The sequence below is a fragment of the Manihot esculenta genome, chromosome 10 (assembly GCF_001659605.2).
Source record: "Manihot esculenta cultivar AM560-2 chromosome 10, M.esculenta_v8, whole genome shotgun sequence".
Taxonomy (NCBI): Eukaryota; Viridiplantae; Streptophyta; class Magnoliopsida; order Malpighiales; family Euphorbiaceae; genus Manihot; species Manihot esculenta.
This window is the reverse complement of record NC_035170.2, coordinates 1,782,514-1,808,275: the sequence shown is the minus strand read 5'-3', so window position 1 is coordinate 1,808,275 and position 25,762 is coordinate 1,782,514. Positions and strand designations below refer to the sequence as shown.

General features: G+C 33.7%; 2 protein-coding genes across 3 annotated transcripts; both read right to left on the bottom strand.

Annotated features, from left to right (window-relative positions):
• Window positions 1-11,861: 11,861 nt before the first annotated feature.
• On the bottom strand, window positions 11,862-17,369 carry LOC110624724 (probable signal peptidase complex subunit 2). Its single transcript, XM_021769988.2, has 5 exons — window positions 17,160-17,369; window positions 16,914-17,065; window positions 16,323-16,404; window positions 12,464-12,606; window positions 11,862-12,300 (listed from the first exon to the last, which is right to left on the bottom strand). Exons 1-5 carry the CDS (start codon window positions 17,238-17,240, stop codon window positions 12,204-12,206), a joined length of 555 nt encoding a protein of 184 aa, XP_021625680.1. The 5' UTR covers window positions 17,241-17,369; the 3' UTR covers window positions 11,862-12,203.
• Window positions 17,370-18,350: 981 nt separating this feature from the next.
• On the bottom strand, window positions 18,351-25,689 carry LOC110624723 (peroxisomal nicotinamide adenine dinucleotide carrier). Of its 2 annotated transcripts, XM_021769987.2 has the most exons (11): window positions 25,292-25,677; window positions 25,130-25,207; window positions 24,943-25,017; window positions 23,873-24,003; window positions 22,958-23,012; window positions 22,571-22,681; window positions 21,694-21,762; window positions 21,520-21,627; window positions 21,311-21,379; window positions 19,313-19,367; window positions 18,351-18,818 (listed from the first exon to the last, which is right to left on the bottom strand). In XM_021769987.2, the coding sequence occupies exons 1-11, from the start codon at window positions 25,370-25,372 to the stop codon at window positions 18,625-18,627; spliced, it is 1,026 nt and encodes a 341-aa protein (XP_021625679.1). In that variant the 5' UTR covers window positions 25,373-25,677; the 3' UTR covers window positions 18,351-18,624. The 2 variants fall into 2 exon arrangements, with proteins under 2 accessions (XP_021625679.1, XP_043817041.1); XM_043961106.1 differs by lacking the exons at window positions 18,351-18,818; window positions 19,313-19,367 and adding an exon at window positions 20,969-21,153 and having other exon boundaries at window positions 21,199-21,379; window positions 25,292-25,689.
• Between the last annotated feature and the right edge of the window lie 73 nt (window positions 25,690-25,762).

The following is a 25,762-nucleotide window of genomic DNA, read 5'->3' as shown; positions in this document are numbered from 1 at the left end:
GGATAAGAAAATGCAGGATTGTTTATATAATACCTGGCGGACCCGAAACAGGTTGTTTAGATCTAATTGAGCGTTTAGGCTTTCATGTCCGGGTTCGGTCATTGCGAAGGGCCACGTCAGCTTCCTCATAGTGGGCCCGCAACAGAAAACTTCTGGGGCCACCGTACTGAAAGTTTAGGGGGGACACGTCAGCAGAGTAGCCGACTTTTTGAGATCAGTGCTAACGTGCGCAGCGGAAGGGAAGGTTAGCAAATTTATATTATACATAATTAAATAAATTATGCGTCGCTATTAAAATTATAATTGATTAATTTTTATATTTTTAAAATTAAATATTTAAATTTTTTTTATAATTAATTCATTTAAATTAGAGCTCTTTCATTCAATTTTTACTTTTAAAAATATTAAAATATTTTTATTACTCTTTTAAACAAATAAATTATATTTTAATTTTTAAATTTTAATATAATTAATAAATAATTTTTATATTTTTAAAATTAAATATTTAAATTTCATAATTTAATTTTTTCATTTATTTTTTACAATTAAAAATATAAAAATATTTTTATTATTTTTTTTAAATTAAAAATATTAATTTAATCATTTCATTCCTTTTTTACAATTAAAAACATAAAAATATTTTTATTATATCATTTTTAAATTAAAAATATTAAAGAATTAGATTTCATTTTTTATCATTTATTTTTTATTTCTAAATCTCCATTAATTTTTGTCCCGAATATCCATTCAACTAATTTTTAATATTTTTATTTTTTAATTTATATCCATCAAAATATTTTAACACTGAATAACTTTAAAATTTTAAAAAAAAATTATGACTTTAGCTATTTTTAAGTATGATTTAAACTTTAAAAAATAGTATTTTAAAAAATTATACTTTTAAAAATTTGATTATTTACTAATTTTGGATTAATATTCATAATGAATGAAACAACGATAGTTTTAAAAATTATATTTTTAAGTAATTTATCTTTCATTTTAATATATTATTTTTTAATATTTATTAATTATAAAATTTTCATACTAATATAAAATTTAATATATATTAATAAGTTATTTATATTTATAAAATAAATATAAATATTATAAAAACAACTATAATAATTATAATATTTTTATTTTTATATAATAAAAATGCAAGATTTACTTAAAAAATATTTTATTAACCGTCATATTATAATTATTAATTTTATACCTACTTTAATAATAAAAATATATAATATATATTTTTATTCGTCATTTTATACCCTAACAACAATAAATTTATGAAATATTTCAAGTTTCAGTTGCAATTGACAATCAATTATTAGTGATCAACTATTAATTATCAGATATATTTAACTTTTAAATTAAACGAACTCTAAATTTGAATGTAATTTAAAAATATTAAATTTATTTTTTGATTTAAATTTTTTTAAATAATTATTAAAAATTCACATAAAACAACTAAGATAATATATGAAGTTATAAGATATGCTAATTTTATTTGACATTTTAATTTTAAGTCTTATTTGGTTGGATAAGTAAACTAAGCACTTCTTAGAGAGTGCAAACAAAGTTTAAGGTTTTGTATGTTTCATCAGCATTTTTTTTATTTTTTGAAAAATCAAAATTATTTTTTTTTATTTACTAATCCAGTTGAGTTATTTTAAGTGAAATTTTAGAAAGTAACTCATTTAAATTAAATAATGTCGTAAACTTGAATAAAAAAATAAAATTTAATATTTTTAATATGTTGTATAGTTTATAAATAAATTTAATTTTTTTAATTAAAAAATAATGGATATAAAAATATAATCCAATAACACTAATTCATTCTTAAAACTAAGAATTTTGAGTTAAAACTGAATAAATGAAACAAAATAAGTGGATTTTGCCGAATTGGAGTGAGTTTTGCTGATATAACTATTTCAAGGATGGAAGGGACCGTTTGTTTTAAGAGTTTGAGAACTGAATTATTGGTGTGGTCATGTAGGGGGTATGATTTGCTTATTGTACTAACTCTTATTTTGGAAAAAAAAAATTGAGGAAATGGGTTATGAATAAATATAATGGACAATGATGTCATATTGCAATCAAGTCTAAAAATTAATTAAACAAATTGATAGGAGATAATTAATATTGAGAGATGTGACCATCGACTCGAGATGAGAAGGCTGAGCTTGCTCGCAGCTCAAAAAAGGTTAAATTACGGGATGACATGACTGAGGAGGCTTCTACGTCTTCTTTTGTGAAAGGGTTTGCTCCTGATTGATTGGATGTCGATGGGCGACATAAGTTGTCCTTCAAGGATGCTTTGCAAAACCAGCCAATCTTAGATTTGGTTATGAGGGATTTGGATGATGGACTAGCTGATCTATCTGACGATGAATTTGACTGCGAGGACGATGATTCTGTTCATAATAATTGTCTCACCAATAGGGTTTTCAAATATGAAAAGCTGCTGCGATGTCCGTGACAATTTTTCCTAATTATTAAATTGCTTGGCTAGTCCATTGGTTTCAACTACCTTCAAAAGCGATTGCCCGCTGTTGTGGGCGCTTAAATCTCCCATTGATTTAGTTGATATTGTGAATGGTTTCTTCATAATGTGGTTTACTAATGAATCAGAGTATAGAAGATACTATTGGATGGTCCCTAGGTAATTAGGATCATTATCTGACTGTGGCCAATGGCAACCCAATTTTGATCCTGAGACTACTACTATTGACAAAGCTTTAGTATGGGTTTGTATAATTAATCTCCCAATTGATACTATGATAAAGGCTTCCTCCTATGTGTGGGTAGTAAGATTGGTCGCCCGGTTAAGGTGGATGAGGCTACTTTGCAAGCTGCTCGTGGAAAATATGCTCATATTTATGTGGAGGTTGATTTCTCTAAGCCTTTATTATCTAAATTTCGTTTGGGTAAGCAAGGTTCAACGTATTAAGTATGAAAGCATTCATTTAATTTGTTTTTCCTGTGGATGTTATGGTCACATAGTTGACAATTGCCCTAGTAAGGAAACAACAAGTAGTGGGGCTATACCAGATGGTGTTAAGCATGATTCTGCTCATGGTGTGATTCCAATGAATATGAGTGGGGTTTTTGTCCCTAGTCCATCTCCTTCCCCATAAGGATAGTGTAACAGCCAGGCCCTTTCACCGGCACTGTTACCGTTCACAGCCCAGGGCTATCCCTCACCTGGCCTCGTGCCACCTCGGGCTTTCCACTGGCGTCGTGAACAGCTTTTAACATCCATTCACCCTCACAGGTTCCTGGCAGGATTTGTCCCCTTGGGTTCTTGCATCGCATCCTTCCCCAAGTGGATTTGGCCCAAATTTCCCTTTGGAAATTAAGTCGCCTCCCCCACTACTCGAACCCTTTACCTCCCACTTTAAGGGAATAGTCTGGTGAGAGTGAGTACCAATTGTTCCCATTTCATGGCTTTTCATATACTAGTGACTGTGTGTTGGCAGAGGTTCTTGATCGTTTTGGGCCTTGGATGCTGACTAAGAAATTACTCGATCTATTCCCCGTATCTGTGGTGGTCCAATGGTTATAAAACTTGTTGGGTTAGCTACTATAGGTGCTCAAAATTACAGTCAATCCCATGTTTCTACCCTGCAGGTAACCGGTTTACTGTGTTAAATAATACTCAATTAGATGGTGATTTTAGCAAAATGGTTGATGGTTTGCCTATGCCTATGATTCCTCTCATGGAGAGTCCCCCTCATTTCAAATCTCCAGATGGTTTATCTCCCGTTGGTAATGTTGCGGTACAACAGGCGCCTTCTCCACCCATTTCTGGCATGTGTTCTTATGTTCATGTGGCTCCTATGGAGCCGATTTTGGTTGATACTAGTTCTACTACGACGTTTATTGATACTTTGGTTTCCATTCATCAGGGTAGGAAGTCTATTTTGGCTACTGCAATGGATGATCATATGGTGGTAGTTGGTAAGGCTGGTATTGGGCCTCTAGTATACCGAAGGGTGACTAATAAACCTCTACTTGATGATCCGAGTGATTGTGTCCTTCCTTCCTATGATTCAAGGATTTTAAGGGAAATCTCAAATTTTCCAGCAACTTCTTTTGGTGTTTGTACTCAGATTGGTCATCCTACTCCATTGGATCCATGTGTGCTGGAGGTTGCCAAGGATTCTAATCAGAGTTCTTTATAACTATTGCTTTTTGCTGTCTGGGTATAGTTTGTGAGTTGTTTGCAACTTTTCTTCTTTTCTTATCTTTTATTGGGTTATGTCCATTATTATCTAAAATGTATATAGGATATTAAGGGCAAGAAAAGCCAGCGTATCCTTTGTAATTTATGTTTTCATTATCGGCCTACCATTCTGATGCTAGTGGAGACAAGGGGTAGTGGTTTTCAAGCTGATGTAATCTACCACAACTTAGGGTTTGATCATTGGATTCAAGTGGAAGCAACTGGTTCAGTGGTGGTATATGGATTTTTTGGAATACTTCGATTGGGATGGTTTCGATTTTGTCTACACATCCGCAGTTTATGTATTGCCAGGTAGATAGACAGGGTGGTGGATCTTGGTGTTTTACTACTGTGTATGGTAGCCCAAAAGACCACTTACGGCATAAATTGTTTTCAGGTTTGTCTCCTATGCACGTCTCTCCCAATACTCCTTGGCTTCTTTTGGGGGATTTCAACTGTGTGTTGGCTTTAGATGAAACTACTAGTGTTTGTCTGATTATTGCTGCTAAATGCGATAGATTTTGATCCTGGATAGGTTTGCTTGGTCTTATGGATCTGGGTTTTGTTGGATCCAAAAACACTTGGTGGCGTGGGCGTTCTATGAAAAATGCCCATGCAGCTCAATTGAATAGAGGTTTATGTAATGCCTCTTGACATCTCTTATTTTCGCATGCTGGTATCAAACATTTGGAAAGAGTTTCATTTGACCATTGCCCTCTTTTGCTTACATTTAATGCTTCTCAATAGTTTTTTAATTGTGATTGATTTAGGTTTCAGGCTGCTTGGCTTAAGCATTTGGGTTTTCTATCTTGTGTTTCATAGACCTGGCTTTCTCATAGATCTGTTTGTGACAATCTTCATGCTTTATGTGATAATTAATAGATATGAAAGCGGCAAATATTTGAGAATATTTAAGTTAAGAAGAGAAGACTCTTGGCTCGTATTAGTGGCATTCGGCGCTCGCTTACCACTAATCCTTATATGGGGTCATTTCATCTTGAACATAATTTGAGAAGGGAACTGGATATGGTTTTGGATCAAGAAGAATTACTTTAGTTTCAGAAGTCAATGGAGAAGTGGATTATGGATGGAGACAGAAACACGAGATACTATCATGCGTATGTGATCCTTAAAGGTAATAAAAGCACAATTTAATGCCTTAAGGATGCAAATGGGGTTTGGTGTTGGGATCAGATTGAGCTGGTAAGTATGGCTTTGTCTTTTTATAAACATCTATATATTGATGATGTAACGACCCCAAAATGGACCGTCACCGGCGCTAGGATTCAGGTCGGCTTAAGGCCGCCAGAACCCGTAGCAAGCCTGCTATATTCTCTGTGTACCTGTAAATCTCATACATGATCATACATATTCTGTGAAAATAAAAACTCTTTTCTAAACCAAGGCTTAACCTGTGCATGCACTATCTCTGTACTCTGTACTCTGTACCCCTGACTAGAGCTTGCTCTAGATGGGTTAACTCATACCTGTTAAGCCTGGTTTTTCACATACTCGGGTCTCACCTCAGAAAGGGAAAGAAAACGGCAAGCCTTATCCTTTCAACCGACTGATGGCCTTTTATAGGTGGCTGGCCAGACCACCTTCGACGGCCACACGTGAAACCGAAAGCCATGCATGTTCGGCGGCCGAATGTCACCTTCGGCGGCCGAACCTGGCTTTTCTGCCTTGGTTCTTTTCTTGCAAAAACTCTTTTTAGTTTAGCGTAAAAACATTAAAACATATGACATTACTTTAGAAAAACATAAAGCTTACCCTTCTAGAGATTTCCGACATCCTGGATTTCACCGGACGATAGGAATTCCGATGCCGGACTCTAGCCGGGTATTACAGATGATTCTACTTCTGGCTCTTTTACTTCTTTGGTTAATCTATTTCCCACTTTGTCTTTGGAAAATAAAGAGTTGCTTGATTCTCCATTTAGTGCTGATGATGTCAAATCTGCTTTTTTTTGCCATGGATCCATTTAAAACTCTTGGTCTTGATGGATATCCAGCATGTTTTTACCAGAAGACATGGGGAGTGGTTGCTAATTCGATGGTAGCCCTGGTTCTTGATGTTCTTCGTGGTAAGCCAATTCCTAATGATATTTGTGATATTCTCGTTACTTTACTTCCAAAAGTTCAAGGTCTTGAGTTGATTTCTCAATTTCGTCCCATTAGCTTGTGTAATGTTGCTTATAAAGCTATCACAAAAGTACTCGCGAGTCGTATGAAGTGGGTGTTGCCTTTCCTCATTTTGTCGACCCAATGCAGTTTCATTCCTGGGAGGTAGCTTCATGATAATGTGATCATTCTTCTAAGAAGGGGTTCACTCATTAAGGAGGCTTTCAACTGGTGATGGTTAGATGATTTTGAAGATTGATTTGGAAAAGGCTTATGATAAACTTCGATGGGACTTTATCTTTGAATCTCTGTTATTGGCAGGTTTCCCGAATAGCTAGGTGACAATTATTTATCATTTCTTGTCTTCTTGTTCTATGTGGGTTCTTTGGAATAATAAGTCTTCTCCTAGTTTTTAGCCTTCTAAAAGAGTTCATCAGGGGGACCCGGTCTCACCATATTTGTTTGTGTTAGACATGAAAAGGTTTGGGTTATCTTATTGCTCATACTGTTTCAGAGGGGCATTAGCTTCTTATTTATTTATCTTGTCACTACCCTCCTTTGTTTCACCTCCTTTTTTCTTATGATCTCCTGTTATTTGCCAAGACTTCTATTGAGTAGATTACTTTGATTAAACAATGTTTTGATGATTTTGGTGCAATGTCTAGGCAAAAAGTTAATAATTCCAAGTCTCAAGTACTCTTCTCGTCGAATGTGGAACTTAGGTTACAATAGAGCATTTGTGAGATTGTTGATATGTTTGTTACTTATGATATTGGTAAGTATTTGGATGTGTCGATTATTCATGGACGTCCACACAAACACCTCTTTGCACCATTGTTTTAGAATATGGATGTTGCTCTTGCTAGTTTAAAAACACATATGCTCTCCTTCTCGGGTATGGTTGTTCTTGCTAAATCTGTGTTAAATGCTTTGCCAATTTATGTTATGCAACTTATTTATCTACCTCGGGCAGTTTGTGACCAGTTGATAAACAAATTCAGATTTTATCTAAGTTAATCAGGTTAGTAGATAGTATGTACATGCAATAAATTGGGATATAGTCACTCTGCCAATGGACCGAGGTGGCTTAGGAATTCACAATTATCGAGATATGAACATTGCCTTACTTGCTAAATTAGATTAGCGTCTTCTTCATGATAATAATAGTATGTGGAGTCTCATTTTATAAGATAAGTATGGTGTAACTTGTTAGTGACTTGATACATTCTCACCAAAGATCAATTCCTCTATTGTTTGGTAAAGTCTTGTTCAAAGTGTTCCCTTGCTTTGGAAGGGGTTGTCCTCTTTTGTTTATAATGGTGTATTGACCAGTTTTTGAAATGATTATTGGATTGGTACTTGTCCTTTAATATCTTTAACTACTAATACTGTCCCTACATCCATTCGATTTGACATGATTGATCAAATGTGGACACTGGAGGGACGAAATTGCGATTTAATAAGATATTTTATTACTGAGGATGCTTGCCTGTTATTAGAATCTATCACTCTTGTGCAAGATGCAAATGATTGTGATGTGGTTGCTTGGAGATACACACCTTCTAGTCTGTTTTACGTTAAATCTGCCTATGAGTTGGCCGATAAGTTTGCCTTTAGGCCTAGGGACGACCTTTGAAAAACGGTTTGGAAGATTAAAGTGCCACAATGGTATCGTATGTTTTACTGGCTGGTTGTCCATGGTAAGATAATGACTAATACGGAAAGGTTTAGACGTAATTTTACTAACAATCCGGCCTGTAGTATTTGTGGGTCTTGTGAGAAATCTGTTAGCCATGTGTTATGAGATTTCCTTTTTCGCTTTGGTGCTAGTTTTGACTCTTTTTTGTCAATTAGTTGCCACCCCTTAGAGATATTATGTATTACTATGTGGTGGATTTGATGTTGGCAATATGCCATGATTTTTCAATAGGTTCATGATGGTGTTTCTCTTGCTGAAAAACTATGTTCTCTAGTATATTATCTTCGGTGTAATAAGGATGCTTGGCTAAAGGGGTCCAATACGCCTTGTAAGCATGGACAGACTGTTATCTCTATTTCTTGGTAGCCTCCAGTTAGCGATTGGGTCAAGTTTAACTGTGATAGTGCAAATAAAGGGAATCTTGGACATAGTGGAGCTGATGGTGTGATTCATAATCATCTCAGAGCTGGCTTGTTAGCTTTTATATTTGTTTGGGAGTGTGTAATGCACTAGTAGCTGAATTAAAGGGGCTAATCCATGGGTTGACATATGCATGGGAGCATGACTTTCGACAGGCAAAAGTGAATGTTGACTTTCGCCCGGTATTAGATCTGCTGAATCAAGGGATGACATGGAATTATCAATTACAGGATTTAATTTTGCAATATCAAGCCTTACTAAGAAGGGTCTGGAGAATTCAGCTGGTTCATTATTTTCAGAAAGCCAATAGTGTGGCAGATTATTTTTGCTAATTTTGCTATTTCTACGTTTGTTGGTTGTCATTCGCTTGACTCTCTATCCAAAAAACATACTTGATTCTTTACGCCGGAACAGAGAAAGTATAGAATGGCTTAGAGTACTCCTTTTGTCCAGTTAGTTTTCTTGTTTCTTTTGGAATTTTTCCACTTCAACTATAATAAAAAAAATATTGCAATCAAGTCTATTGAATTTTTCATTTTCATTAAGAGAAATTTATATATTGCAATCAAGTGGATTGAGTTTTTCATTTTCATTAGGAAAATTTTATTATTTAATTTATATCATACAAATAATTTTATCAGATGATATCTCGACTTTAAGAAATAAATAAAATTATATGTAAAATTTTAAAATTTCCTATTTAATTAAATAACATTTTAAAAAAATTATAAAAATATTAAAAATGTTGCTTATAAAATTTTCAAATTTACATTCTCTCCCTAATGCGTAAATTTTTCAGATCTTTCAATAGTATGTAAATTTTTCGACTTCAAATGTAAGTAGGGGTGAATATTTTGAATAAATTAAAAATTAAAATTTTAGTATTATAAAAATTAAATTAAATTAATTTTAAGTATAAATTGATTGAATTGAATTGATTTTATTCGATTCAGTTTAATTGGTTTAATTTTTTAATAAATTTTTTATTTTTTACCCTCTATTTTTTATTTTTAATTTTATAAAATTTAATTAAAATATTTTAATTTTAATTATAATTTAATCTCTCCCTATTATCAAATGATAAAATACTATTGATAAATTTAATTTAATTTAATTTTATTAATTTTTTATTAATTAAAATCAAATTAAATGGAAATAGTTTAATTTTTTAAAAATAAAAATTAAATCTAATTAAAAAAATAAACAATGAAATTGAATTTATAAATTAATTTGTTTGAATGACCTTAAAGTACCACTTAATTTTGATTATAAATTTAAAGCTAAAAATTGATAGAAAAAAATAGTTGAATTTAATTTTAAAAATTCAAAAAGTGAGTTGATTAAACTTTCCAAACATTCGAGATTATAATTAAAGATTTTAATTTAAACTTAAAATATAATTATTATTTTTTGTTTGTAATTATTATTTTTCTATTTCTCAAATTCTTAATCTCCATTTTAAAAGAAAAAAATCACGCAAATCAAATGGTATAATATTCAAATATAATTTGTCAAATTATTTGAATATAAACATAATTTCATTAAAAAAATTTTAAATATTTTGATAATAATTTAAAAAATTATTATTTAAACAAAAAAAAAAAGAAAATGAGATATTAAACTGTTAAATCTAAAATTTTCTAATGTATAACTAAATCCGCAAATGCGAGAAATGTATATACAATTCGAGATATCACAAAAATTTTTTTTTTTGAACGATAAATAAAAGTTTAATGTACAAATAAATTATATAATTAGTGGTAATTTTCTTTCTTTGGAAAAATAAATATCTTATAAATAAAAAGATTCAAATTTTAAATCTCACGCACTCTAACGGCGAAGAAGATCACCTAATTCTAATGGGCATCTTATTTCTTATTGTGTAGGCTCCACATGTGTTTTTTTTTTTTTAAATATTTTTTAAAGATAGAATATTCATCTGTCTCAAATAGAGCCGTACAATTATTATTATTATTTTTTATTGAAAAAAATACAACTGCAATTATTTGCAAGTGGGTCCTTTTACAATTTTTATTAATCAAGTGGGTCCTTTTGCATTTATTTATAAGTTTTCCCGAAGATAAATGAATAGCAATTTGCGAAGGAAATAAAATAGCCAATGGCATATTCCAAAATTCCATATGCGGGACCCATTTAAGGGAAAGTAGACATCAAATTCTCAACCATGGAGATTCTTGATCAAAATCTATAGGTGAGGAATAATTAATCTTCAACTCATAAATTGATTACTAAAAAAATAATAATAATTTTACAAGGTGATAGGTAGGTTAATATTAGCCCCGAATTATTAAAATAAAAATAACATAACGAACAGTTTTGATATTTAAAGAAGAAGTAATCACAAACTTTTTTAAAATAATTTTTTTTATAGACCATAAACAATAATAATAATGAAAAAGACTAGCATAATTTGATCATTACTTTCTGATGTGGAAGATCTAAACTCCAAAAACTTTCAAATTTTCAAAACTCCTGTTTAAGTTTCAAAACTTTAAAATAAGGGTAGAATTCATGAAAAACTTAAAATGATGGATAGAGAAAGTGTGAAAACGACCAAATGAGTACAAAAACTTGCCAGTGACAAATTTTTCCATGAAATTAAATACCTCAGTGAATCAATAGTTGCCATCATTCTTTTACAGAATATGGAGAGAGCCGTTGATATTTATAAGCATTGACATATTGGTGGTGTTAAAAAAAAAGAATTTACGAAATGGTATTGGACAAGAAATAAATTACAAAATGGTGGTAAAAATTAATAAAGCACTATTTCAATCTGGGGTTTGCATTTTTTCGGAAAGGAAAAAAAAGTCCCTCTAATTCTGCAGATGCATCTTTAAGACAGTTGCATCTGCAAGTCGAACATGAGTTGATTCAGGTCCTACTTGTTGGATGCGTTGTATCAGCAAGCTGCATTCGGCTTTCAATCGCATCTCGTGCTTATATTTGCGACTTTCAATGGCATCTTGCGCTTACTTTTGCGCCTCTTTCACTTTCGACAATTTTCAGACTCTTTTAGTTACCAACCCAATAGCATCAACCTGATTTGATACTCTTAACATATGCGATGACTCTGTAATCGTGAATCAGTAACGTGAATTACTCTAGTTAGGACAGTTTCAATTCAAAATTCAGGGGACTAAATTTTGAACTACTACAATCCATCAATTCAAATTTAACGGTTGCAATTTTTAAATTACTTTCTTTAAAATGAATTTTAGAAAATGGTTTCAACCCAAAACTAGAATGAACCGACCAGTTCCAATTCAGACCAAAACTGACTTCAATCAATCCGATTTTGATGAACCATAGCCGAGTCTTAATTCCAATGTAACAGAAGCAGAAAGAATAAGGCATAGATCAGCCTGAATTCTTCGCCAAACAAATGGAGTGAGTATATTTGTTGAAAATGACATACTGAAATTATCCCAGTTGAGCATCAATCAAGGTGTATACCAGTAGCCAATATAAGACTTGGACATACCTTGTGCCTTCCAACAGAAGACAAAGCCATTGCTTTCCAAGAGGCAACACCATATGAATGACATTAACAGGTCTAATCCAAAATACTCGTGAAGTCGATGTTCATTTAGTTTGGTTCAAAAATTTTTTAAGAGAATAATCATAATTGCAAGGAGCATCCATCTCAAATCTCAATTTGCTAACTTTCTTTCTGTCTAACCATTGAACTATCAAACAATTTAAGGGGAGCAGCTCACTTGTTTTTCTTTGGTTCTCCTGCATAATCATTTATTAGAGCTTCAACATCTTTCCAGAACAAACCTTCCACTAAAACTCCATCCTTGGTGAACCTGCAAACAATTTGAAAGGTCAGAAATGCATGTCATCGCGCTAGTGCACTTCATAAATCAAAAGGCTGGATTTGCACGTGCATGCATAACTTTGTGTGTGTGCTTGTGACTTGTGTATGCATGAGTTTGTGTGTGTGTGCAAGGGGATGGGGGAGAGACAGACCACTGGGTGACGCTCTTGGTAAACTGCACTGGTTTTCCTGCAGAAATTGATTTCGGATCTGCACTTGCTATGCTAAGTGTGTAATCATCAGAAAATCTGGGCAATTTGGAAGAGACCACCAAACCAGTGCTGGTGTAAGATCCCTGCATTTTAAAAAAAAATCATTAATAAAGCTGTCTTCTGTGAACCTATGTCTGAAAGCATAATAGGAATCATCTGTCGTTAGAAGAAGAAGGAGAAAAAAAAAACAGTGAATAAACAGAGGATCAACCAGATTTTTTACATCATCCAATGGGCTAAACTCTTATCGCTGATAATAAAATTGGCATTTTTCTGTAATATGCACCTTTTAAGAATATGATTAGAAAAGAATTTCAAAAATATGGTTCATGCTTTACACATGATAGACATATATAGAGAACATACAACTATGTCCCTCTTTCACAACAAGCTTGCATCCATTAAGTGCCAATCAGGCTATCAACTAAATAGATCATTTTTGGGAGACCAAAAACTCTAGAGGACAGACTATGCATGCGTAGGGCTGTGCAATCGGTCGGTTCGGTTCCGAACCGAACCGAACCGATAAAACCGAAAACCGATTTGTTAAAATTTGTAAAACCGAAAAAACCGATTATGAAGGTATAACCGAACCGAATCGAACCGATAAAATTCGGTTCGGTTCGGTTCGGTTCGGTTCAAACCGAAATTTGTATTTTTTTTAATTTTTTATCTCAAAAAATAAAATTAATAAACAATTAAGAAATAAAATTAATAAACAATTAAAATGGGTTGTCCCCTTTCTCTTCTTCGCATCTTTCAGACATGGCTACGCTCAATAAGAACCCAGAATAGCGAAGTTGCAGTGAGCAGGACCTCTCTTTCTTTCACCAAAGGTGATCCTAACCCATACTCAACCCAAGACAAACAAATATTAAAAGTAACACAAATTGCCAAACTGCAAAACCATATTCAAATCCACTGGTACAAAAAGAAAAAAGAAAGAAAGAAAGAAAACACAGGGAGGAAGAAAAAGAAACCATATTCAAATCCACTGGTACAAAAAGAAAAAAGAAAGAAAGAAAACACAGAGAGGAAGAAAAAGAGAGACCTGAACGGGATTGCAACGGTGAACAAAAACGAGAAGCTGAACGAAGTCGCTGATGTGAGAAGTTACTTTGGAGAGATCGATGAGCGGTCCATACTAGTATCTCTGCTCTCAAGAGATCAGTCCACGGAGTCGACGGGAAAGAGGTTGATGGTCGACGGTCGGCGGTCGACGAGAAAAAGATTGACGATCGGGGGGAATCGGGATTGAGGAGAACAGGGGTTCGGGGGGGGGGGAATCGGGAGATTGGAGAATGGGATTGAGGGGTTCGGCGAAAGGGATGGACTCAGAGAGTGCTGGGTTGGGTTGGGTATAATAGGTCTCACAGAGTGCTGGGTTGGGTTGGGCAACTAAATCGGTTTTTTCGGTTTGATCGGTTATTTAACATGTTTAAACCGAACCGAACCGAAAACCGAATAATTTTAAATATACTAACCGAACCAAACCGATCATCTCGATTAACCGAACCGAAAAACCGAAATTAATCGGTTCGGTTCGGTTTTTCGGTTTAAACCGAAATCTGCACAGGCCTATGCATGCGAAGTTTACGGGGCAAATTCCACATGGAACACCCATAAAAAATTTTCAGCTCCAAAAAGAAATTCAACTAAGGGCCAAAGTCCAGCAGCACTCAAATCATTTGAGGGAAAGAGAGAAGAAAATATGCTTTAGAGTTTAGTTTCATATCAAGTCCAGCAGCACTCAGATCCTGTCCACTATTATCGCAGGTTTTGATGATGTGGTTCTTCCTGTCATCTATTTCAGCAAGCATCAGGAGTTGTACGAGTTGCTGGTATAGATTCTTTCTGACGGGCACAGAACCATGAAATCCTCTCTATGAAGGACAATGGCTTCATCCCATTGAATGAGTAGTCTCCAACTCAACCTTGATATGGAAAATCATATGCTCCTTTCTGTTTTGAGTGATGTCTGGTTTTAGTGTGATTAAGGCTTTTCCTTACTTTAGAATTTAGATGGTTCCAAGGATGGAGGACTGGCTGTGAAAACATACTAACTTGATTGGGGACTAGCCCCACAAGTTCATAAGATGTAAGCTTCTAAGAATCCAAGATTCTATCAGCAACATCAGGCATTGCTTGTGCAATTGCCAAGCGTAAGCATTCACTTCTTATACGACTCGGAGTAGAGATTGATCAGATGCAACCATGAAAATCAATATTTTTAAAGGACTGAAAACTCTTCAAGTGAGTTCTTTTCTCGTATGCATAAGCTAGCAAAAAACATATCCTTGATTTAAGCTCATGCATAAGAGCTTCTTCTCCAATGTCCTATGTTGTTTTTCCTATTTACTTTGTTGTTTAATTTAAGCTACAATCTTTCCTTCTGTGACCTTAGGACATAAAGGAAAACACTTTACATTGTTGTCCTGATATCTCCAACTCCAAATGGATGAAAATATTTGACAGCACATAGAAGGGCAATAAAAAAATATTTATGTGAAATTTGATAAGCCCGTCAGACCCCAGCTAGTCTATAGTCATGTAAGTTTCTCCCCGTCTGTGACATAATATCAGGCTGTCAGGGAGATTACAAGTTGGAAACATACACCAAACCTTCAACGGATGAGGTTTTGTTAATTCTTACGATATATGGACTGAAATTATCTTTTTATTTTCATCGATTCTTCCAGACAGAATGGAATTGAAAAGAAGCATCTTACCCAGATCATATGAAAATTCAAAGGTGATATAGTTTGTAGGACTGTTCTAGAAGCACTACCGAAAGGGCAAGATGGTAAAAAGAAAGTTGTGATATCATAACTCAAAACAACTACAGTGACAAGGAGAGAATAGGGCCTGCAAAAAATGTCCCTTTAACTCATCAAGATATAGAGGGGACCATATATAGACAAATACACACAGACAGAGATTATATGCGGATATTTGTTCTGAACAAAATTAAAAATAACATATTAACTTGAATAACCATCAACCAAGAGAATGTGAGATTTGAACCAGTATACACATATGCATCCAGGTGCATGGTGATATCAACGATGAAAGAGAAAGATATAAAGAACAGGCAGCAATGCAGAAGGTATAGACCATAGAACTCCAAGAGTTAATATGAAAAAACAGAACACCCTAAATCCCCATAAACCCACCCTAATCTGGAGATGAGAAACCCTGCAACATTAATGAGGACAATGCTAAGAGTTGGAAGAAGATTATGAAGAATGGAAAGGATAAACAGAAAACCTGTGATACCAACAGCTATTGGCATCAAATAAAGTAACACCAGAAAAGCAACTTGTCAAACAGAAATTCGAGCTTCGTTGATGGCACATGAAAAAATATTTACTTATCCAAATCCAAAGAGAATGAACACACCAGGCGACTGCTTTCAGATTCTGTCTAACAGCATCCCAACCAACATATTCCTGTGTGACAGCAACTACCCAAGAAATGCACAATTTCGCTTACACTCACAAAAATATTAGCTCTTAAACCTTAATTTAGATGGATGAGATTCTTTTACATCCAATATCTGTAGTTGCTGGGATGTGGCAAAAATATTAATGCCGCTTCAATTGATAACAGTTGTGATTGCAGTGGAATAACATGCCTAAATAAGCACATTGAGGTATAACTTTCTAATATACAAAAAGTTACCAGGTTAACCCATCACTTAGTGGTGCAAGATACATTAACATAATAATATACCAGTACTACCACACAAATACCGGTTACAATTGCCAAATGAATCCCATTTCAGAACTGAAGAACTTACATGAGGAGGATATGTGAACATGATTGCATTCTTCTCTTTTGTGTAAGTAATCAGCTGCAACAATCCATTGAAGACTATATACTTGCCAGAGTCAAAGATTAACAAAATCTGTCTTTAACTTGCAAGTATTTCCTTCAAACACTGAAAGAAAAATAAGTGGGCAAAACCAAATTTCAAATAATTTTCTCACGCTCAAGTTAACCAAAACCTGAATTAGGATTGGCCCATATAACTGCAACTTTCACATTCAAGGGAGAGGAGGAAAAAAGAGGCCGATCAAAAAATACTCTCTTTCCTGATATATAATTTCAAATCTCACAATCTATGTCATTTTGGCTATGAAACTGACAAGTTGACCTGCTGGAGCTCATATGAGCAAAGAATCTTATATCCTCACCTCATAAAAGCTGATAATTCATTAAATAAAACTCAAACAAAAAAAATCAACGACCCACAACCGACAAGCAAACTGAGACAAGCTTGCAGGACCTTGCAATCATTCATCTAAGAAAAATTAAAACCCAATCAATGAAAGTGTGCGAAGCAAATAGAATAATCAAATTGAAGAAAAAAAAACGTTTCAAAGGATATAATACGATACAAGCGATCAAAAAGTCCCTGTTCTCAGGAAACTTCTTCTTGTAGAACTGAGCAACAAGCGCAATAACTATGATAATGATCCCAATCAATAATCTTATATTGCTTGTCCTGAAATCTTCCACATATCCGCGACTGGTAACAATCTGGAAATTGAAAAAAATAAAATAAAATAAAACTGAAACCGATCAATTGATCTAGAGAGAGAAGAAGGAGGATTTAGGGCTTTTTGTGCGTCACCTCAGAGACAGACTCGTCGAGAATGTGCTTGATAGAGTGGTGATCTAAGAGATTAGCCTTCTTTTGGTTCTTGTTTGCCATCTGTGGTTCTGTTCTTGCAATTGAAATTGATTTTCAGACGTTGAGAGATTTGGGAGAGAGTATCTGTTTGTCTGTGTTACGGGGGATGAAGATTTCCGCTTGGAGGCTTTGTGATTTGTCAGGTAAGCGAAAGATAAACGACACCGTTTCTACTTAGTCGCTGGTATCACAATGAAGACACCTGTTAACCCAACTTTTGAACGCTTAAGCAGGCACATAAACTTTTTTCTTGTTTTCAGAAGAAAAGAAGAACAACGAGGATCTGGTATGTCAAATAGTAGTGATATTTTCAGAATAAATATTCTAATTTAAAATTTCTCACTTTTAAACCAAGCCATATAAATTTGTATTAACTATTAATCCAAATAATCATTAGGTTTTTGTTGATTCATATATATATATATACTAAATTTTTAATTTTGTATAATTTAATTTAATTTTTAATATTTTTCACAATTTTAAATAAAAATCTAAATTAATTTAGACTAAAATATGAGATTCGTTTATTATCCTACTCGGTATATTTATTATTTTTAATTATATTTTTGACTTACTACTTATAAATAGTCTAAAATTTTAAAAAATTCATATTATATTTCAATATTTTAATTTTAAATAATTAAAAATAAAATTGTTAAAATATCTAGAAAATCAGCAATAACATTCTTAACTAAAGCATCAATAAATTGTTCAATAACTTTTTTTCTCAACTTTAGTTGTATTGAAAATAATTAAAAATAAAATATTAAAATATCTAGAAAATCAGCAATAACATTCTTAATTAAAGCATTGATAAATTATTTAATAACTTTTTTTCTCAACTTTAGTTGTATTGGAATGATATAATCTAAACAAATAAAAATAAGAAAGAAATAGTGAGTATAGAAATTAACATTTGAAAAGTTAAAATATTAAATATTTGAAATTTCATTTCAATCTATCTTTTAACTTTAATTATTAGTGCAAATTTTAAATTTGAAATTAAGAAAATATAAAACATTTGAAATTTTATTAGTGGAATCAGTTTTATTAAACAAAAAAACTGACGGTGACTTTTTTAAAAGTAACCTTTTGGCCTTCAGACCACAATCCCAAATAAAGATCCAAAGAAGTATCTAAGAAGGTCCTTTGAATATACAATAACAACAGCATCTCTGTCTAAACATACATTGTGCCTGTGGTTTACACGAAATATCCATGAAGTAAAGAGCCTTCAAAAGAATTCACTGGGTATACTAATAAATACTAATCCATATGCAAATCCTAATACATCCCTCTTATTTCAAGGAACATGCCTTAAAATGCTGGCATAAATTTTAAATTAAACTTTGCCAAATTCAAGAAATAACAGGAGGGAAGTAGAGAAGCACAGATTAAGCAGTGGTCAAGGAGGCTTTGATCTCACTGTATTCACACCTCCCTTAGTAAGCAACAACCGAGCACCTCTGACAAGTTCTTCCTTAACCATAAACAAAACAGCAGCTGCAAGAACACTTTGTACGATTTTTGTGCTCATACCTTTGTAAAACCCATAGAACCCTTCATAGCGAATCATCTTGAGGATGGCATCCAAAGTACCTAAATTTTGAAGGAATTGGAAAAAAAAAAAAAAATTTAAAATTTTGGAAAATAGAATCAGCTAGTCAAGAAAATAATTCAAATGAATTCTTGTAAAATCAGCAAAATTTCTACTTATTTTAAAATGGAATTTTTTTTTAAATTAAAAAAAATAATTGAATTTTTTCATTTCAAACAACAAGATTGTTATAAAAGAAATCAATTGAATTAAATTCTCATAAAATTATTGATTCCAAATAGAGTGTTAACAAAGCATTTGCATGATATCCACCTCAAAGGGTGCAGTGATCAATCATAATGGCCAAAGTATACAGCATGCAGCTATTGCATCTTTGTTCCAGTAAATTTCTAATATAGAAGGACCATTAGAAGGAAAATACAATTATTAGATGGTTGCATATACTGTTTAATATGCAAAAGTTATGCTATAAGCACAACCTGGAAGCTAGTGCTTCCATTCATTATATTATGAAGTACATCAAAATATTTCAAACCTTCGTAATGGTGCCTTATGTCTCCAGTTTTAAGCTGTTTTGCTTGAAGCCTCGACTGTCAAAGTAAGCAAGTCAATCAGGAAGCTAAAACAGTAACCATAGCAAGATTAAAACAGATCTAAAGGATTGTCTTCTGCACATCAATCTTTCTATGTAAGGCTAAAGATTTTTTCAACTAAATTGAGGACATCCAGTATAATGTTCCTGTTCATTTTTCTACATCTCCCCTGTTATAGGTTATAGGAAATAAATATTGATGGATGGATCAGTTGCTTAATCTTAGGATTGTATAATCATAGATTTGATTTTCCTTTCTGTTTAGATATCGTATCTTATGTATAAATAGGTTGTAATCTCTATCGTGAAATACAACAAACAAAATATTAAATTTCTATATGGTATCAGAGCCACCCTGGGTCAAATAAATTGTGCGTAACTAGTGGGCCTGCGAGGAAAGGGCTATCCGTGTGAGACGAGGTGGAGCCGCCCAAGGTACTAGCGAACCACAATACCCGAAGGTCTAGTATTGGTTTAGCAATTGTATTCAATTCAGTTGCGACGAGAACGTCACAAATTAATTTAGCAGGAATTAATTTAGCAGGGGAGAGTGTGATGTCCACCTGCTAGCATGTGGATTTCTTCCAATATTGGATTATCGATAAAGGGTAACATTTGGAGACTTAAAGCTCTGTTCATTTGGGTTACCCATAAAGGGTAACGACTCTGTTCATTTGGATTACCCATAAAAGGTAACGACTCTGTTCATTTGGATTATCCATAAAGGGTAACATTTGAAGATTTAGAGTTCTGTTAATCGGGTTAACCATAAAGGGTAACATTTAGAGACTTAAGGCTTCATTTGGGTTACCCACAAATAGTAACATTTGGAGACCTAGGACTTTGTTTATTGGGTTACCCATAAAGGGTAGCATTTGGAGATTTAGAATTCTGTTCATTTGGGTTACCTATAAAGGGTAACATTTGGAGACCTAGGGTATGTTCATTTGGGTTACCCATAAATGGTAACATTTGGAGACTCAGGGCTCTGTTCATTTTGGTTACCCACAAATGGTAACATTTGGAAACTTAGGGCTCTGTTCATTTTGGATTACCCATAAAGGGTAACATTTGGAAACTTAAGGAAACTTAAGATTATGTTCATTTGGGTACTTAGGACTCTGTTCATTTGGGTTACCCATAAAGGGTAACATTTAGAGATATCGGGTTACCCATAAAGGGTAACATTTAGAGATATCGGGCATGGTTCATCGGGTACTGTTCACAGTATTGTTCACGGATACTGTTCATCGATTACTGTTCATGAATATTGTTCACAGGTTCTGTTCTTCTAATCTTTTGTTTATTTTGATTGTTTTGGATTAGTTGTCCATATAGCTGAAATTGATTATATATGTAACAAGTTGGACATGATTAACATTTATGCTCCAACTTGAGGTGGAGTGTTATAGGTTATAGGAAGTAAATATGTTAATATAGAAAGTAAATATTGATGGATGGATCAGTTGCTTAATCTTAGGATTGTATAATCATAGATTTGATTTTTCTTCCTGTTTAGATATCGTCTCTTATGTATAAATAGGTTGTAATCTCTATCGTGAAATACAACAAACAAAATATTATATTTCTACATCCCCGGTACCAATTAGTCTATACCAAAGTTTGTGCTATGATGGTTTAATCCTGTCCTTCAATGCTGCCACTTCCAAGCACGGATTTTTGCTGCAGTTTTTTTTTTAACATTTTATTTGATAGCATACTTGATGCTTTTAACTTGAAGTAATTTCCAATTCCAAAGCTATATTTAGCTCCTAGCTTGTCCATATATGCCAAGATTTCTTTCAGAATGGGGGGATGGTTTCTCACCCAAGTAAAGCTTTTTTTGCAACCTATTCCTATCTTTCACTCTTAAAAGGATTTTTTTTTTTTTTTTGAAATAAAGAAATAAAGGTTACGTTGCTGGATAAGCATTTTATGCACCTTTACAACAAGAAGAGGATATGTTATGACGGTAGCTCCAAGCTTTGCTGATGCTCCAAGAAGAAATATCTAGCAAAATTAAGGCAATTGCTTTAACCATTAAAATAAGCAGAAAATCAAATGGTCGGGCAATGCCATGAAAATATTTGAATAGGAGATTTGAGGATAGATAACAACAAAGTTCCAGAGCTGAAAAAGCAAAAACAAACCTCCAAAGCGGTGATCACATTGTCGCCCTTCTTACTCGACGCACGTTGTTTTTTCAGCTTCTTCAACATGGTTTCATAAAGCATGAATTGCATGGAAGGATTGCTCACCTTTAAGCAAATTGTAGAAGGATCAGTAATAATCCTTGACAGATTTAAGAGTCAATCATCACGTACCATGATCAATGTTGGGATTACACCATTCCAAAAGCCCCTAACTCCAGCTTCATTATAAACCTCTAGAATCTGTATAAATTTTTCTGCCATTAAAAACCATAAAGGAAAAGCTCTACCACTGTGACTCACAGCAACAAGGTAACACGCTTAAACCACAAACACACTGTTTTTACAGGAAAACTTATGACAAAGCATCCAAGTTCTGAGAATTTCCACAAAAAAGAAAATCACCAAGAAAATCCTACAAATTAGCAGCCCAAATATGTGTTATAATTATCTGCAATCATCGCATATTGAGAAATATAAAGAAGTCCAACAACACTCTGAACTGACAGCCAACTTTTTTTACGACAGGATTTTTCTATTCTCCCTTCTCCTCATTCATCCCCACCCCATTAACACTTCTTTTAATACTTGCAGTGAGGCAATCAAACAACGCCTATTTTCTTATTAATATTCAGCAATCACCAATAAATCAATGAGAACCAGTTTGGTTCTGGACTTATAAATATTGGCATTCAAATTTCGCTGGTGTTATCTTCAATGTTTGATATCAGAAAAGGTCTTGTAAATCGGCACAATGACAATTAAGATCCATTTCATTATCCATTTATTGCAGCCCTTAAAGATCAGTCCAGTGCAATCTTGCAAGCCATTTCTCATACATCATAAATATATAGCCAGTTACAAACTTAATACACATACCAAATTTTCTCAACACCTGGAGAAAACGTTTCCAGCTGTGATTGCCAAAAATTTTTCACACAAAATTAACTTTCTTAATATTGCCTTCAGAAGAAATTCTCTGAAACTTATGCGGTTATGTCAAGAGAAAATTACACAAGAACCATAAAAATGAACATTTGACTGAACATACCACACGGTTAGTTCCATATGAAGGAGGCTCATTTGCATCTAGAACAGTCTCGTCTGCAGCAACCAACAATGAATTATTTGGCTGGGATTTCTTTGACACTTTTGTATGAGTCTGCAGGATAAAGTAGTGTGAAACATGAAACTAAGAGAGCAACAAAGCTCATCCATTAGGCCCATAGAAATAGGACATATGCATATAGGCACACACACAGCAAAGGAGAGGAGACATATGCATATAGGTTAAAGTTGCATAGATTAGGCTAAGTAGAAGATAAGCAGATGGCTGGCACTTTTGTGTTTTGGAATATATTTCAGGGGGAAAATACACCAGTGTTCTTAAAGGCTTAGTAGGTCAGCAAAAGAACATGAGATGTCAACTAGCTTTTACCTGCATCCTTGTAACAACTACCCAAATGGGATTCGTCAACAGCACATTTACACAGCTGCAGAAAGAATGCATCAAATGTTTTTAACTATCAAATCACAAGAATCTCAAAGGTCAAAGGAAGTAAAAAGCTAATGATAATAACAGGTTGGTAGAAGTTCAAGAGAAAGTTTAAGCTAATTTGACTTGATCATGTACAAATGCTATCTACAGTGAGTGAAACCAAATTTTCTTCCATAAATATGTTCCTGCTAAAGTTAGGACCTGTTGAATTTGAACTGATAAAACACTGAGGAAAGGGAACATATGAAACTATTATTATTATAATTATATATTCAAACATTCCGCTCTAGACACTAGCATACTATATTTGCTAGAAAATATTTGCAATGTTGACTACCAGTTGAAAATTTTTTTAAAATGAAGACTGGGCTAGAAGATAGAGCGAAAGGATTTATTTATTTTATGCAGCAAGAGTAAATCAAATATTACTACATTACTGTAAATATTTTTCTTTCACCATATCAGAGAAAAAGCTTTTAGTTTTGTGCCACTATGTTGGCCCCCAAATCCAGATTAACAAATTTGAAAAATATTAGCCAAAGAAAAAAAACCATGTTCAGGGTGAAAAAGCCTTTGAATAGCTGCAAATTGAGGCACACTCAAAAACCAACATTTGCTAATTATAATTGTAGAAGGTCACCAGAGAGCCTGGTTACTTCAGTTGATTTTGGGAAGAGTTTTTATGAGCATCTATTCATAAGATTTGACACAGAACATTTGAAAACAAAATACTAGTCAAATTCTCAAGAGGAGGACATGATACAAAGAGATGACAGTTATGTGGTCCTCCAGTGTATTTAGCATTTTCAGATATAATAAACAGGGTTCTCTAAAAATAGAACAAAGTAAAATTACCCAGACAAAGCAGCCACCACAAGTGATGAGAACATCCCAACTGACCCATCACCAAATCCTTTTCTTTTATGTTCAAGCGCAACAGCTTCAGCTTTGTCCCTGAATATTTGATAGAAATAATAGTAAACACCCTGTATCATAAAAGAATGCCAAGCATTATAAGAAATCACAAAAAGCGGAGTAAACTTACACCACACACTATTGAGAACTTCTTTATGATTATGCAAAGTTGCAAACCATGGTTAGCAAGCAGAACTAAGGCATTCAACCTAGGAAAATGAAAAGCAAATGTTCAACACAGCAAAAGCTCTGAGCTAGAACTAGAAAACATCTTGACATATCCCAATAATATCATACTACCTCCATGAATAAAGAATATAAGTTTGACCTCTCGTCAGTGCTATCTTCAAAAAATTTGTAATTCACCATAGCTATGGTTGTCATTTGAACAGAAAATCTAACCTCGGAGGAAAATAAAAGCAAATGTTCAAAACAACATATATAGCTCTGAGCTAGATCTGGAATACATCTTGACATATCCCAATAATATCATATTACCTCCATGAATAAAGAATATAACTTTGACCTCTCGTCAATACTATCTTAAAAAAAATTTGTAATTCACCATGGCTATGGTTGTCATTTGAACAGTAAATCTAACATCAGAGTCCAGAAATAGAACAAACTTAAGAGGTCATCTCTTCTAATTCTTTACCCTCGTTATTAGGAACAGAGTTATAAAACAAAGTGAATCAGGAAAAATGTCACAGAATTGAGTGCACAGATTTTACTATCCTCAGGAGACGATACCAATTTCATTGAAAATCCCAATACATCTACCTACAACCAAACCATGCCATGCTATGCCAAGTTGCACTATAATTGAACACATTCATGAATCTGCTAAACCACCTTTCAGTTTCTCCTGTTAAACAAATTAAACCTATAGCAATCCATACTATCATATTCATCAGTAACTAAACAAAATTATTAACATCTTACTTTTCCAACAAAAAAAAAAAAACAAATAAGATTGAAAATTATAAGCAGCAGTTAAAAAAAATTCTCACTTGAGATGCAGCTGTTCCTACAAGAGATGGCATTAATCCCCCATACAGCCGTTCCCATCCTTCGTGTTTTACAACCTACAAATCATCCAATCCGAAAACAAACAGCAAAACCACAAAACTAAGAGCCCATAATTCTCAGCATTCCAAAATCTTAACAAAAAATAGCTATAAAATAAATAGAGAGAACCTGACACATTTGCTCTATGGCACCAAGCTTCCTCTTCACTTTCTTCGGATCACGGTCCGTTTGTTGCCGAGTATTAACCTGCAAGATCAAGCCACTGTTTAAACCAAAAGAAAAAAGAAAAAACAGTTCCAGAACAAGCATAGAGATCACTTAATATCCTACAGTTTGAAGAGGATATGTGATGAGTTGAGCGATGATCCCGCCGCCAGCTCCGGCGAGTCCATTGATCAAAGCGTCTGACATGTGAAATGTTCTCGGGAAAATCTCCAACGTAAGCTCTTACTTTCTCGGGATAGTGCCGAGAAAATGAAAAACAAAAACACACAGAGAATATATGTGGGATCGGCGGTGGCGGAGTAAATTACAGAAGGAGACGAAGGCACTCGCTTTCAGAGGACTTTGATGCCGTCTTCTTCCATCACTCCTCTCTCTGATAGTTGTTCCGTTCAAGAAAGCTGGAAGCTGTACAATTACGTTGGTTGTTGGGTAGACTACATAATTACCATATTGTCCTTATGTGTCCTCTTCAAGCCTATCAACTTTTTTCCAATTCCCAAGAACAAGAAGCGAAATCCAATTCTTCATTATTTTTCTAAAAATAAATAAATAAACAAAATATTAAATTTGTAAAGA